Source organism: Canis lupus, chromosome 38, assembly GCF_011100685.1.
Source record: "Canis lupus familiaris isolate Mischka breed German Shepherd chromosome 38, alternate assembly UU_Cfam_GSD_1.0, whole genome shotgun sequence".
Taxonomy (NCBI): Eukaryota; Metazoa; Chordata; class Mammalia; order Carnivora; family Canidae; genus Canis; species Canis lupus.
The window spans coordinates 6,636,252-6,649,272 of NC_049259.1; the positions used below are offsets into that span (position 1 = coordinate 6,636,252).

At 32.8% G+C, this 13,021-nt stretch overlaps 1 protein-coding gene across 4 annotated transcripts in view; it reads left to right on the top strand.

Annotated features, from left to right (window-relative positions):
* The window catches only part of UCHL5 (ubiquitin C-terminal hydrolase L5), a 41,642-nt gene that overhangs the window by 20,681 nt on the left and 7,940 nt on the right, over window positions 1-13,021 (top strand). For 3 of the 4 annotated variants that reach the window (XM_038586109.1, XM_038586112.1, XM_038586111.1), the window contains 6 exons: window positions 4,127-4,252; window positions 4,373-4,434; window positions 4,511-4,641; window positions 6,187-6,250; window positions 9,513-9,615; window positions 11,095-11,208. In XM_038586109.1, coding sequence (XP_038442037.1) covers window positions 4,127-4,252; window positions 4,373-4,434; window positions 4,511-4,641; window positions 6,187-6,250; window positions 9,513-9,615; window positions 11,095-11,208 — 600 coding nt within the window. The remainder of the gene's footprint in view (window positions 1-4,126; window positions 4,253-4,372; window positions 4,435-4,510; window positions 4,642-6,186; window positions 6,251-9,512; window positions 9,616-11,094; window positions 11,209-13,021) is intronic. The other variant, XM_038586110.1, reaches the window with a different exon arrangement.

Here is a 13,021-nt window from a genome sequence, read left to right on the forward strand (position 1 = left end):
CTGTTATTTATTCAGTGAGTGTCTTTATTATGATAATTTTTTAAGTGATTTTTCTGCACTTAATGTAATGATCCTTGTTTATTTTTTCTCTTTTAAAAGATGAATACAGTCAGTTATGTTTATGATTTTTCTAGATATCATACCATCCTTCATATCTGGGAAAAACCCAACTGGTGTTGATATATTCTGTCTTTATGTACTGTAAGATCTAAGTATTCTTGTTTATTAGCATTTTACATCTGTATTTATGAATGAAGTGGGCCTTAATTTTCTTTTCTCATAATGGCTTAGATTAGTTTTAGTATTAGAGGTTTACTGGCTTTATGGGAATGAGTTAGAATTTCCTCTTTTTTTTTTTTATTGTTCCAAAGAATTTGCATAAAATTTAGTTCTTGTTCTTCAGATATTGATAGGATTGGCCTATACAGCCAGTTCTGGGCCTTTATAGTCAGTTCTGGGCCTGGTATTTTCTTTGTAAGTATGTATATAACTGTTCATTCAGTTTAATAGTTAAAAGACCATTCAGACTACTTACTTCTTCTTGACTTGGTTTTGATAAGATTTTAAAAAAATTTCTTCATTTTTAGCTTAAGTTTACAAAATTGTTTCTTATGGTTATTAGTATTCCCTTATTCTTTTTAACCTTATTTTATTTTTACTTGTATTCCTGTCTCCTAGAATTCTGATCTGCATATTTGTGTGATAGAGGTTTATTTCCATTAATCTGTCACCTTTTATTGTTTCATATGTGCATTAGGACAGCAATCCAACTGATCTTGTTTCTGTTTTCAGCCATCTTCAGTCCTTGCTATAAACTATCAAACTGAATCTTTCATAATAAAAAACTTATTTTTATTATGTTATTTCCCTATTAAAAAGCTTTTGCTCCTAGAGCAAACTACTAAATTAATTTAGCTTAAGGTCAGTGTTTCAAGGTAGCAAATGATGACATTTGTTATGATGTCATGCCCTGACCACAACCATACTTACTAATACAAACCAGTATGCTCATTGTCTCTTGAACATACCATGTAAGTTTGTTCCTTTGTTCATACCCTTCTTGCTTCCTTGAATGAATTTCCTTTTTTATTTTCTAGATCCTGTCTAGCTTTCAAAGCCCTATTAAAATTTTACATTCATAGAGAAATCTCTGATACTTCAGTTAAAGATGATTTCTTTCTTCATCATTTTGGTTTTCTTTTAATCCCTTTTTCATGTATGGATTTTTTTTTTTTCCTAAATTTTTCACAGGCAGGGCATTTTTACATACTTTCTTTGTTTTGTCTTTATTCTAGAGTCACTTTCCCTTTAGGAACCCATAGTTGTATTCTCAACCTTTTTTTCCTTGACTACAAATAAATATTGAAAATTTATTTATTTTATAGCTACAACTCAGTGAAGATGACTGTAATTTATAATTTAGTACTTTTAGCTATTTTAGGAGCATCCCTCTGAGCACTCACCATATTCTTTTGTATAAACTACGAATAGAAGTTACTCTCTAGTCCAGGTTTGCAAGTCAAATGGCTGCAGTATCAGATAGGCAACATGCGTGTGTGAATCGGGTTGTGTGGAAGATAATAGGGAGCGGAAGAGCCTGGATGAACTAAAGAATATATGTTCTCTCAAAGGAATTTAAACCATATTCTTAAGGTTCCAGGCCAGCCCTAGTCTAGCCTCCTTTTACTGTTGAACTCTACTGTGGTGTTTGAAAATGTATTACCACACACACAAAAGAAAATGTATTACAAGCCAGAGTATATACTAGAATACTCAGGATAAATTAAAGATGTAAAAAGTTGGGGACTATGTAAATTATGCTGCACTAAATTTTTTGTGACATGAACTAAAGTTAAAGTTGTCCCAAATAGATCTATATAAGGTGTTTTTATGTGAGTTTAATGAAGTGAAAGACCTCACTAACTCTCTCGTTCACTGTGCACTACATACTTACCACAATGTTTGGCACACTGTAGCTGCTTCGTAAATATTTGAAAGACAGTGTAGAGGTACCTCTTTTACCATCTTTTTTCTTTTGGCAGTTTGTGCTGTATGTAACATAACCACATGGTGGCGCTAAACTCATTTTTAAACCTGGAAAGATATTTTTATTCCCAAGCACACCATGATTACTATTCTTCATAAACACACAAAATAACTTGTAATAAATCATGGATAGTGTGAATCATTATTAACATTGAGAGGGAAATATTAACTACAGGATTTTTCCCTTTCTAAAAAATATTGAAATATGATTGATTATACAAAAAAACTGCACATTTAATGTATTTAGCTTAATGAGTTTGGAAGGAGTTTTTTCTAATTCTTTAAAAAAGTTTTCTAAAGTGATGGATTACAGAAATCCTTAGATCATAGGAATGTTTGAGAATATTCTCTGCCATAGCCTCAGCATGTAACCTGGCACCAGGTACATAGTATGTCTTTAATGTATGAATTTGAAAGAACATGTGAATGAGTATAAATTTTAACTTCTAACTTTGCTCTTACCAACCCATTGCCAGATACTTTCATCCCAGATAATTCTGGTCCAAGATAAGAGGGTACTGAGTCTTACAAAGTTTTAGTTAACCACCTGTATGAAGTCTTGTGTAACCATTGAAATTTTTTATCCAAATTTACTAAAGAACTGTGATTCAGAGAAAAATACATGTTAAAAGAAATAGCAATATAATTGGATTCTAGATTTCTTGTTACTTTAATTTGCCAGTTATAAGATAGTTTTGAGTATAAGATACTATCAGAAAGGAATATCAGAAGTGTGGTGTATCATGTTTGTTTGAGAACTGACTGTAAGAAAATGTTTCTAGTGGAGAAAGCAGTCTTATCAATGAATTTTTCAAACATACCGCAGGAAACAATTTAAAAACTGGTGGATTTCACAAGACCTCAAAAGCCTCTGGCAACACAAAAAGTAGAGGAATATAAGAATTAAAGACAGAAGATAATTGAAAATTTTTCTTCTGAAGTCTGGCAAGATATAAATAGATAATTTGTTAAATAGTAAAATGATAAGGGAATTAGCATTATGGAAAGACTAAGTTGAAGATAGTATTAAATTATAGTGTAGTAACAAAATATAGCAATTGGACTAAACTGTATTTTTAAATATCATTCACTAAATTTAGTTCAACTTTACAATTAACTTTCCTGATATTCACACTAGTCATTTGAGGTTCTTTCTAGCTCTATAATCTCAGCACTTTGTATAGGGAATAAGGAAGAAGCCCTTGTCCACAGTGGGTTATAATCTTGTTAGAGAGACTATTTATGTACAGTCAGCCTAACATGGTGGCTAAGGGCACAAATTTTAGAACCAGCCTGTATGCTTCTTGCTTAACTCTGTGCCCTTGGGGCAAGTTTCTTAACTTCTTTGTGCTTTAGCTTCCACAGATGTAAAATGGGGATAATAGTATTACTCCTTCTTCATAGGTTTTTGAGAGAATTGAAAGAATTAATACATGTGAAGTGCCTGGAAAAGTACCTGGCACAGAGTAAGTGCTGTCTAAATGTTTTTTTCACCCTAAAATGTAGTCCACATAATGTGTTAAAAAAAAATAGTTAACAGCTAGGTGACAGCACTGTAAAGACTATATATATGACTGAGTTGAAAAAATGTATGGACAATATATATCCTTTTTAGGAACTCAAAGGAGGGTAGAAACTAATAGCAGTTGTTGGGTAATTTCTCTCAAAGCCACCTAGGTGAGTTGGAGCTTGTGCCAAATACTGAAATATGGTTAAACTTGGATAGGCAGAAATGAATTTAAGAAGTAAATAGGAGGGAGGATAAGTTCTGTTGGTTTTAATCAGCTTTGTTTAGATCAGGAAAGATTGGTCTTATTACCCTAACTGGATTGGTTTTGCTGATGTTATGAGTTTATTTAATTTATTTGGTTTCCTAGAATCCTCAACTCCAGAATTGCAGCAAATTCCTGAAAATAGTAGATGGAATTAAGCATGTTTATTATGTTTATGTTAAGAATATATGAAATACATTTTGAAAACTGTTAGCATTACTCAACATATTTTGGAGGGTATTGTCATTCTGTTAAAAGCTGCTTTTTGAAAAATAAATTGATAATATTTTTGCATTTATGTTTTATAGGTAATTAACAATGCTTGTGCTACCCAAGCCATAGTAAGTGTGTTATTAAACTGTACCCATCAAGATGTCCATTTGGGAGAGACATTATCAGAATTTAAAGAATTTTCACAAAGTTTTGATGCAGCTGTGAGTATAATCATATTATTCCTGAAATGCCCTATTTGTGATAATTCTCTTTTTAATAGGCTACTTTAACAATTATTTTATTTTATTTTATTTTTTTATTTTTTTTAACAATTATTTTAGATGAAAGGTTTGGCACTAAGCAATTCAGATGTGATTCGACAAGTACACAACAGTTTTGCCAGGTAAAGAGACTTTTTGTTAAATGAACACCGTTTCTTTTTTTGCTTGTTTCTCACTATTTTTTTTTCTTGACTGTAGACAGCAGATGTTTGAATTTGATGCAAAGACATCAGCAAAAGAAGAAGATGCTTTTCATTTTGTCAGTTATGTTCCTGTAAATGGAAGATTGTATGAATTAGATGGATTAAGAGAAGGACCAATTGATTTAGGTAATCTGTTTCCTGTTCCTGGTATTTCACTTTTGACAATGAAAAAAGATTGGGTATTCTTTCTTTGCTTTAGCCACACCACTGCTTAGATTTTGAAGGGAAAGGTGACTATGAGATAAGATAGTATAATGTCATGGGAGTCTTAAGCTTTTCATACTTATGAGGTTAAATAACAGATAGGAAGGACGTGTTGACTACTGTAGTTCAACTGGGATCTTTAATTTTTTTGTAAGAGAAACCCATGCGTAGATTACATAATTTATTTTTTATTTTCCAGTTAACTTTAAAAAGCTTCTTTTAGTGAATAGAAGTTATTCTGGTCATTTTTAACTTACTGACAAGGGATAATAAGCATTTCTTACCATCTTGTATTAAACCGTTTTCCCTTAGAATTAGATCATTCAGAATCACTTTAATTCAGTGTTGAACAATCTGTAAAAGTATTTTTCTTCAAAGTTTCTGTTTAAATATTAAAATGCTGTTCTTTGGGCCAAAGGGTAGATTTGTCCCAATCCTACCGTCTCTAACTGTAAGCAAAAATGATAAGGTTGAGGAGATAATTGGTGATTCTGATACAGTACTAAAATCATAAGACCACAAAGAATTTTAACTACTTATTTTTACCTCATTAAGTTTCCTTTTTTAAAAAATTAGGTTCATTTTTTTAAGTCCAATAAAACCTGTTTTTATTGAATGTAACATTATCTGCTGTTCATAAAACTTTAGTTTTAGATTAAAAAATAAACATAGTTTCATTTTGTTTGTACTTTTTGAGCATGTCTCCTGCATAGAACCAGTAATTTGTCTAATGCAGATTTACATGTTATTTCTATATTTAAAAATATTTATTTTTCTATGTCACCGAAAATTGATAGAATGTTCTTTAAAGTCTCTTGAAATTAATTTTTTTGTAGTTTGGTAGTTGAGCTGATTTCTGCATTTTCTTTGTTGGCTTCTACTATCTGGTCACTATTCATTAGAACCATCAAATATAAAGGAAGTAAAAGATAAAATAAAATAGCCAGTTTTGTTATACAGCTGGTGGCAGTGCTAGAAGTTATGGTGGAAAAGAGGATTAAAACAACTGGGTAAAATTGGTTTTGCATTATGTGTAGATTTCAGTGTTTTATTTTATACTTAAAATGGTAGGGAATCAGACTGATAAGGCTTGAATCCTTACTTGCTCCTAATTTGTGTGCTGATTTTTCTTAGCCCTCGGTTTTATCACTGTAAAATAAAGGTAGTTATTCTTATTTTACAAAGTTGTGAATTTTAATGGGATAACTCCCTAATTAATTACTTTTCCAAACATTTGTTCAGCACCTACTAAGTCATACAATAATGTGGTAATGCAAATATACTAATGCTTTTTGCCCTTACCATTACTAAGAAAATAAGAACTGAGTTTTAACATAGTTATGCTAAAAGGATTTTTACTGTCCTGAATTTGCCAAAATATTTATAAAAAAGACATTTTAGACTAACTTTTGAAATAATTTTAATGGTGATTTTATTTTATTTAATTGCTTTCAAATTTCTTTCTAGGTGCATGCAATCAAGATGACTGGATCAGCGCAGTAAGGCCAGTCATAGAAAAAAGGATACAAAAGTAAATGCTCAGCTAATCTCACTGGCGTAATATTCTGATTTTTGAACATTTTTTTCAACTTTTATTTTTTTATTTTAGCAGTGCTTGTTGAATATCTACTTTTGATTGGATTAATATGTTCAAGAAATCTATTTCAGAAATATTTAAAATCTACATAGTAATTTGTGCTCTTTATAAAAGTTAAACATGCAGATCTCCATTAGATATTTTGTATAGTTGTTTTGTAGAGTTTTGTTTTTAAGCATCTGTTTTTTTTAATTAAATTAAAACCCTTATTTTGACATAATTATATATTCACATTCAGTTATGAAGATAATATAGAGAGATCCCATATACCGTTTACCCAGCAATGGTAACATCTTAGAGAGCTGGAGTACAGTGTCAACAGCCAGGATATTGACATTGATACAGTCAAGATGCAGAATGATTTCATAAAGCCACAACCACTTTCTTCTTCTGTTGCCTCTCCCCCCCCATCCTTAATGTCTAGTTTTATAATTTTTGTCAGTTAAAGAATATTGCATAATTGGAATCATACAATATGTAACCTTTTTGGGTTATCTTCTTCTACTCAGAATAATTTTCTGGAGATTTATCCAGGTCATTAAGTACATAAGTAGTTCATTCTTTTCTAATCATGGATAGTAACTTGTGGTATGAGTAGGACCATTTTTTTGACCGTATACCCTTGAAAGACATCTGGATTGCTTCTGGTTTTTGGCTGTCATGAATAAACTAGCAATAAACAATCTGTGTACACATTTTTGGGTGAACATAAGTTTTCATTTCCTCTGCGATAAATGCCCAGGAGTGCCATTGCTGAGTTCAAAATGCATGTTTAATTTTCTAAGAAACCGCCAAACTCTTCCAGTCACTGTAGCATTTTACATTCCCACCAACAATGTATGAGTAATACAGTTTTTCCACATCCTTGTTAACATTTAGTTTTGTCAAAATTTTTATTTTAGCTATTCTAGTAGATGGGTAGTAATATTTCAAATTGTAGTGGTTACTTTTTTTTTTAAGATTTTATTTATTTATTTGAGAGAAAGCACACAGGGAAAGGGAGAATCAGACTCTCCGCTGAACTGGCGTCTGGCGTCCCATGTGGGGCTCAGTCCCAGGACCTTGGAATCATGACCTGAGCCGAAGGCAGATGCTTAACCTACTGAGCCACTCAGGTGCCCTTTGTTGTAGTTTTATACATTTATGTATTTATCTTTAAAAGATTTTTTATGGGATGCCTGAGTGGCTCAGTGATTGAGCATCTGCCTTTAGCTCAGATCATGGTCCCAGTGTCCTCGGGTCGAGTCCCGTATGGGACTCCCCACAGGGAGCCTGCCTCTCTCTCTGCCTGTGTCTCTGCCTCTCTCTCTGTCTCTCATGAACAAATAAATTAAAAAATCTTAAAAGGTTGTATTTATTTGTATTTATATACATAAGATTATACTAAAATTTATACAGGAAGACAGAGAAACTATAACAGCTAAGACAATTTTGAAGAAAAAGTCTTCTTTATCACTGTAGTAGTGACTTCCCACTTGGCTTCCCATTTAGTCTCTTCTAGACACTGCAGTAGGTGTTGTTACTGCCTTCAGGGATAAAGTCCCATCTCCCTACTCAGCTTTTGCTGGTAGGTAGGGTTGGGGCACAATTGTTTTTCAGTTGTGCTTAGGTGTGGTACAGTGGTAGAGTAGTCTAAAGGTTTTGTCTCCTGAATTGCCCCCTTTCTGTTTGGGTAGAAGGAGCAGACTTTTGTTGGTGCTTTTTTAGTCTGTGCCTGTTGGCATTTCTTAGCTGCTGGCTTCTTTAACTCCAAGTCTAGACTATATGAAGGCAGATGAAATAACTCAAGGAGCTCACTATTGTGTCATTTTTGGCTCCTGGTTCCCTAGCTTGTCTGCCTTCTCTCCACTTTTCAGAATTTTTGTTTATCTTTTCCTTTTCTTTTAAAAAATATATATTATGTCGGGCAGCCTGGGTGGCTCAGCGGTTTCGCACCGCCTTAGGCCCAGGGCCTGATCCTGGGGACCCCGGATCGAGTCTTGCATCAGGCTCCCTGCATGGAGCCTGCTTCTCCTTCTCCCTGTGTCTCTGCCTCTCCCTCTCTTTGTATTTCATGGATAAATAAATAAAATCTTAAAAAAAAATATATGTATGTATGTCTATATATTATATCTTGTGGTTTCAATTTGGTATTTTCTTAGTAGGAAGAATAAGGAAATGGAAGTTCCACAGCAGAGTTTTTAAAACATTTTTACATAGTTCAAAGCACTGTAGTTAATATTGCTCCCAATTCTTTCAGTGAATAGAACTGTGTATGAGAAACTGTTACAAGCAAATAATGCAAAAAAAAAAAAAAAAAAAGCTTACATTTTCTATATATCCTCATCTTGATTAAGCACCATTTACATAATGTTACCAATAATTCTTCTAATGTCATTCCTTACCAAAAATAAATTTATACTATGAGATGTCTCATTGTGATACTCTGGTATCATAGTAGTGAAAATAAAACATCACTTGGAAATTTGACCAACAGTATAATCACATTATATTAATAAAATATTATACAAATATTTTATAATAAAATATAAGATATAAGTGAAATATAAAAATATGTTCATTAAAAATAGCAACTACATGATGACTTGGAAAAAAGTATGTAGTTAGGAATATAGTTAATTACTGTCAAAAATGCCAGTATAATTAATCCAACAAATGTGAGGTCTTAGTTTAGTTATTTTTTTCTGAGATCTTAAGTAAATGATAATTGTTATATTTCTTATAAAAGGAAAACTGATAATATTTTTTATTTCAAATCTTTAGTGTTATAATATTTTTTAGAACATTTAAAAATATTTGTGATTAAGTTTATCTAGTTTTTTCTGTAGTTGTAGCCTTTCATATATGAAAGGTTTTTTTGTTTTGTTTTGTTTTGTTTTGTTTTAGATTTTATTTATTTATTCATGAGAGAGAGAGAGAAGCAGAGACACAGGCAGAGCCAGAAGCAGGCCCCACACAGGGGGCCCGATGTGGGACTCGATCCTGGGACCCCAGGATCATACCCTGAGCCGAAGGCAGATGCTCAACTGCTGAGGCACCCAGGCATCCCTGAAAGTTTTTTTTTAGTATTAATTTTCACTGTTAGTCAGTTGATAGATTTATGTTTATTCTAAAGAACCCTGGCATGATCGCAATAGTTATCTTAATTGTAATACTGTTACAATTCTTTATTACATTATAAACTAACTTTTTTTAGGTACAGTGAAGGTGAAATTCGGTTTAACTTGATGGCCATTGTATCTGACAGAAAAATGATATATGAACAGAAGATAGCCGAGTTACAAAGACAACTTGCTGAGGTTTGTGACTATGTTTTTTTTTTTTTTTTTTTTTTTTTAAAGATTTTATTTATTAGAGAGAGAGGCAGAGGGAGAAGCAGGCTCCATGCAGGGAGCCCGACGTGGGACTCGATCTCGGGTCTCCAGGATCAGGCCCTGGGCTGAAGCCGGCGCTAAACCACTGAGCCACCCGGGCTGCCCTGTGACTATGTTTTTAAGTACAAAGTTCTAGTTTAGTGATCTCAGGGTATTTTCTCTCTTTCTTTGTTCTTTTTCTTTGTTTCTCTTTTTCACTCTTTCTTTCTTTCTTTCTTTCTTTCTTTCTTTCTTTCTTTCTTTCTTTCTTTCTTTCTTTCTTTCTTTCTCTCTTTCTTCTCTCTCTCTCTCTCTCTCTGTTTCTTTCTCTTTTTTTCCTTCCTTCCTTGATTTAATAAAGTATCCCGAGTGAGAATTAAGAGAATACACTCTGGAGTCAGGCTGCCTAGATTCAGCTCTTGGCTTTGCCACTTAGTGGATGTATGAATTGGAGTATATTTCTTTGTGCTTTAGTTCCTTCCTTCCTTCCTTCCTTCCTTCCTTCCTTCCTTCCTTCCTTCCTTCCTTCCGGGCCTCCCTCCCTTCCTCCCTTCCTCTTTCCCTACTTCCCTCCCTCCCTCCTTCCCTCCTTTTCTTCCAAGAGAGAGAGCACATGCTGCATGTGCACGTAAGAGTGGTAGGAGGGCAGGGAGAGGGAAAGACAATCTTAAGTAGGCTTCATGCCCAGCACGGAGCCCATGCAGAGCTTGAGCTCACAACCCTGAGATCACTACCTGAACTTAAATCAAGAATCAGTAGCTTAATTGACTGACCCACTCAGGCACCCCTGTGCTTCAGTTCCTTAATGTAAAATGAAGTTATTAGTATTTACCTTATAATGCTGTTGTGAGGTTAATAGTATTTACCTTATAAGGCTGATGTGAGTATAAACCGAGATAATATATGTAAGCCACTTAAAATGGACTGACAAATATTACATGCTAAGTACGTGTTAGCAGTTAATTATTTAATTTCATTATATAATTAGGCAAGTTAGAATATATTTCTCACAGAATTAATTGGGTACATTTAGATTTACATGTAATCTTTACTTGTCTATTGATTATTTTTCTGGAGTAAATATTAGAGAAGATAATTAGTAATAGTACCTTTTTACATTCCTTTGATCATACTGTCTTAAGAGCATATCTAAGCAAATTCATTTTATAGTTGAACAAAAGATTTTAACAATCTAGTACTTTGCAGTATAGGTTGTTTTTAGGTAAAAGTTCATACATGTCATTGTAGAACATAGAAATACAGGAGGTACTACTAAGGATTTTGTCCTTTAATTTTGCAGTTAATAGGCAGGTATCCTGTCACCAGTATTGAGTAAAATCTGAAAATAATTGTACTGTATTTATCATTTTAAAATGTTTTGGACTCAGTCATTAGGGTATGCTGTTTCTTTTTCTTTACCCTAAGGAGGAACCCATGGATACAGACCAGGGCAATAATATGCTAAGTGCTATTCAGTCAGAGGTTGCCAAAAATCAGATGCTTATTGAAGAAGAAGTACAGAAACTAAAAAGATATAAGGTATGTTTTCTTTTTATTTGTTCCTTTAATAGAGTAGTATATTTTGACATGAGGGTATGTTGAATGCTGGTTTTTCCTCATTTACTAGTTTTAAGAATAATGAGTTGATTCCTTGCACCCCATAGAGGTAACTAGTAAGGATTCTTCTTAATTTTTTTCAAGTGTCACTATGAACAGATTTTTAACCTATTTGATGTTTCAGTTCACTACAATTAATGATGATCAAATTGTCTTGTCTTTGGCCATTAGGATCCACTTCAGGCTGTCTCCTAAGTTCCTTTTGGTATGATTCTCTTCATTTTTGATAGCTTCCTTGATTTCCAGAGTGACAAGATGTTTCAGACTCATTTTGTACATTTCCTACTTCAGACTTGGATTAGCCATTTTTTTCAAGAAGCCCTGGATCCTTCTGTTGGGAAATGATATTTAGAAACCACTATTTGGGTGCTTAATAATACTTATTAGTTATTATGTCTAGGCCTTTTCAGAGCTAAGAAATACATTTTTGTTTTCTTGTTTTAGTTTTGAAGAGGAAATAGAATGTGAGTTCGTACAATGTGAATTCAGTATTCAAATTTAGAATTAAACGGGCTTCGGGCACCTTACTGGCTCAGTTGGTAGAGCATGGGACTTTTGATCTCAGGGTCCTGAATTGAAGCCTCTGTTGGGTGTGGAGCCTTTTAAAAGAAAACAATAACTAGAGGGCTTTATACTTGAAATTAACCATTTGCATCTCTTCTCTTAAGCTGAAAGTCTTGATTCCTAACAATATTAACATAATTACTTGATTTATGCTATATGTATAAAAAACATGGATTTGTATAAGAAGGTTCAGAATAACAATAGTAGTGTTAATAACAACTGAAAAAGTTTTTATTTATTTTTTGAAAAATGTTTTAACTTTATTTTTTCCTTAGTGTGTATCCCATTTTGGATATACAGTCAAATTGCTATATTTTTAAATTCACTTGAAAAAATTTCCTCTTGTTTTGGTTCTGTCACCAACTTGGTACACAATTGGGTACATTTTTAAAATTTCCTTTCCAGTTTCTTAGGGTTTTTAAACAACTCTTGATTCAATTTTAATTATGGCAAACATTTATAGAATTCAGAGTCAAATACAAAGCAAGGTTATTTTTAGTAATATTCTTTCACTTGCAATCTGATTAGCTTTTTTCAGAGAGTGAAGAGTAAAGGGAGCTTTGAATTTTGTGTAAGTTTGGAAGTGGTAGTTATGTCATTTCTCATGTATATCATAGTACAAAAGGCATTGTTATTCATTTGAAGCTCAGTTGAAGGCAGGCATGTCCTTTTTTTTTTTTTTTCTTGCTCACCAAAGCATTAGCTAGCATAATGCTTCTTTGCATCATACTTAACAGCCAATAAATGTTTAAAAAAATGAGCCTTGGACTGATAGGATTTCTTCAGATGGAAGTGTATTCCAAGTCATGGAGATAGGAAAGTAAGGGATGAAAGCTTGAATATTTATTATCTTCCATTTTATGTGGTATGCAAAAATAACTACCCATCACTTACATATTCTTATGCAACGTTACTCCATTACTAAGTAAGTTTTAACATTAGCCTAAAATAAAACACAAATTTAGTTTTCAGAATCTTTACCTGCTTCATTGTTTTAGAATGCTTGTTGAGAAAGGTAGAATGATTCTTATACAGCTATTAAATGAACATGAGTTAGGATTTTATTTAATTCATTAATTAATTGAAGGAACCTGGAAGATTTCACAACTATTCAAATAAGATGTTAAAGAAGCTCAAGTAAAGGAACATTGAAATGAATTTACTAAAGATG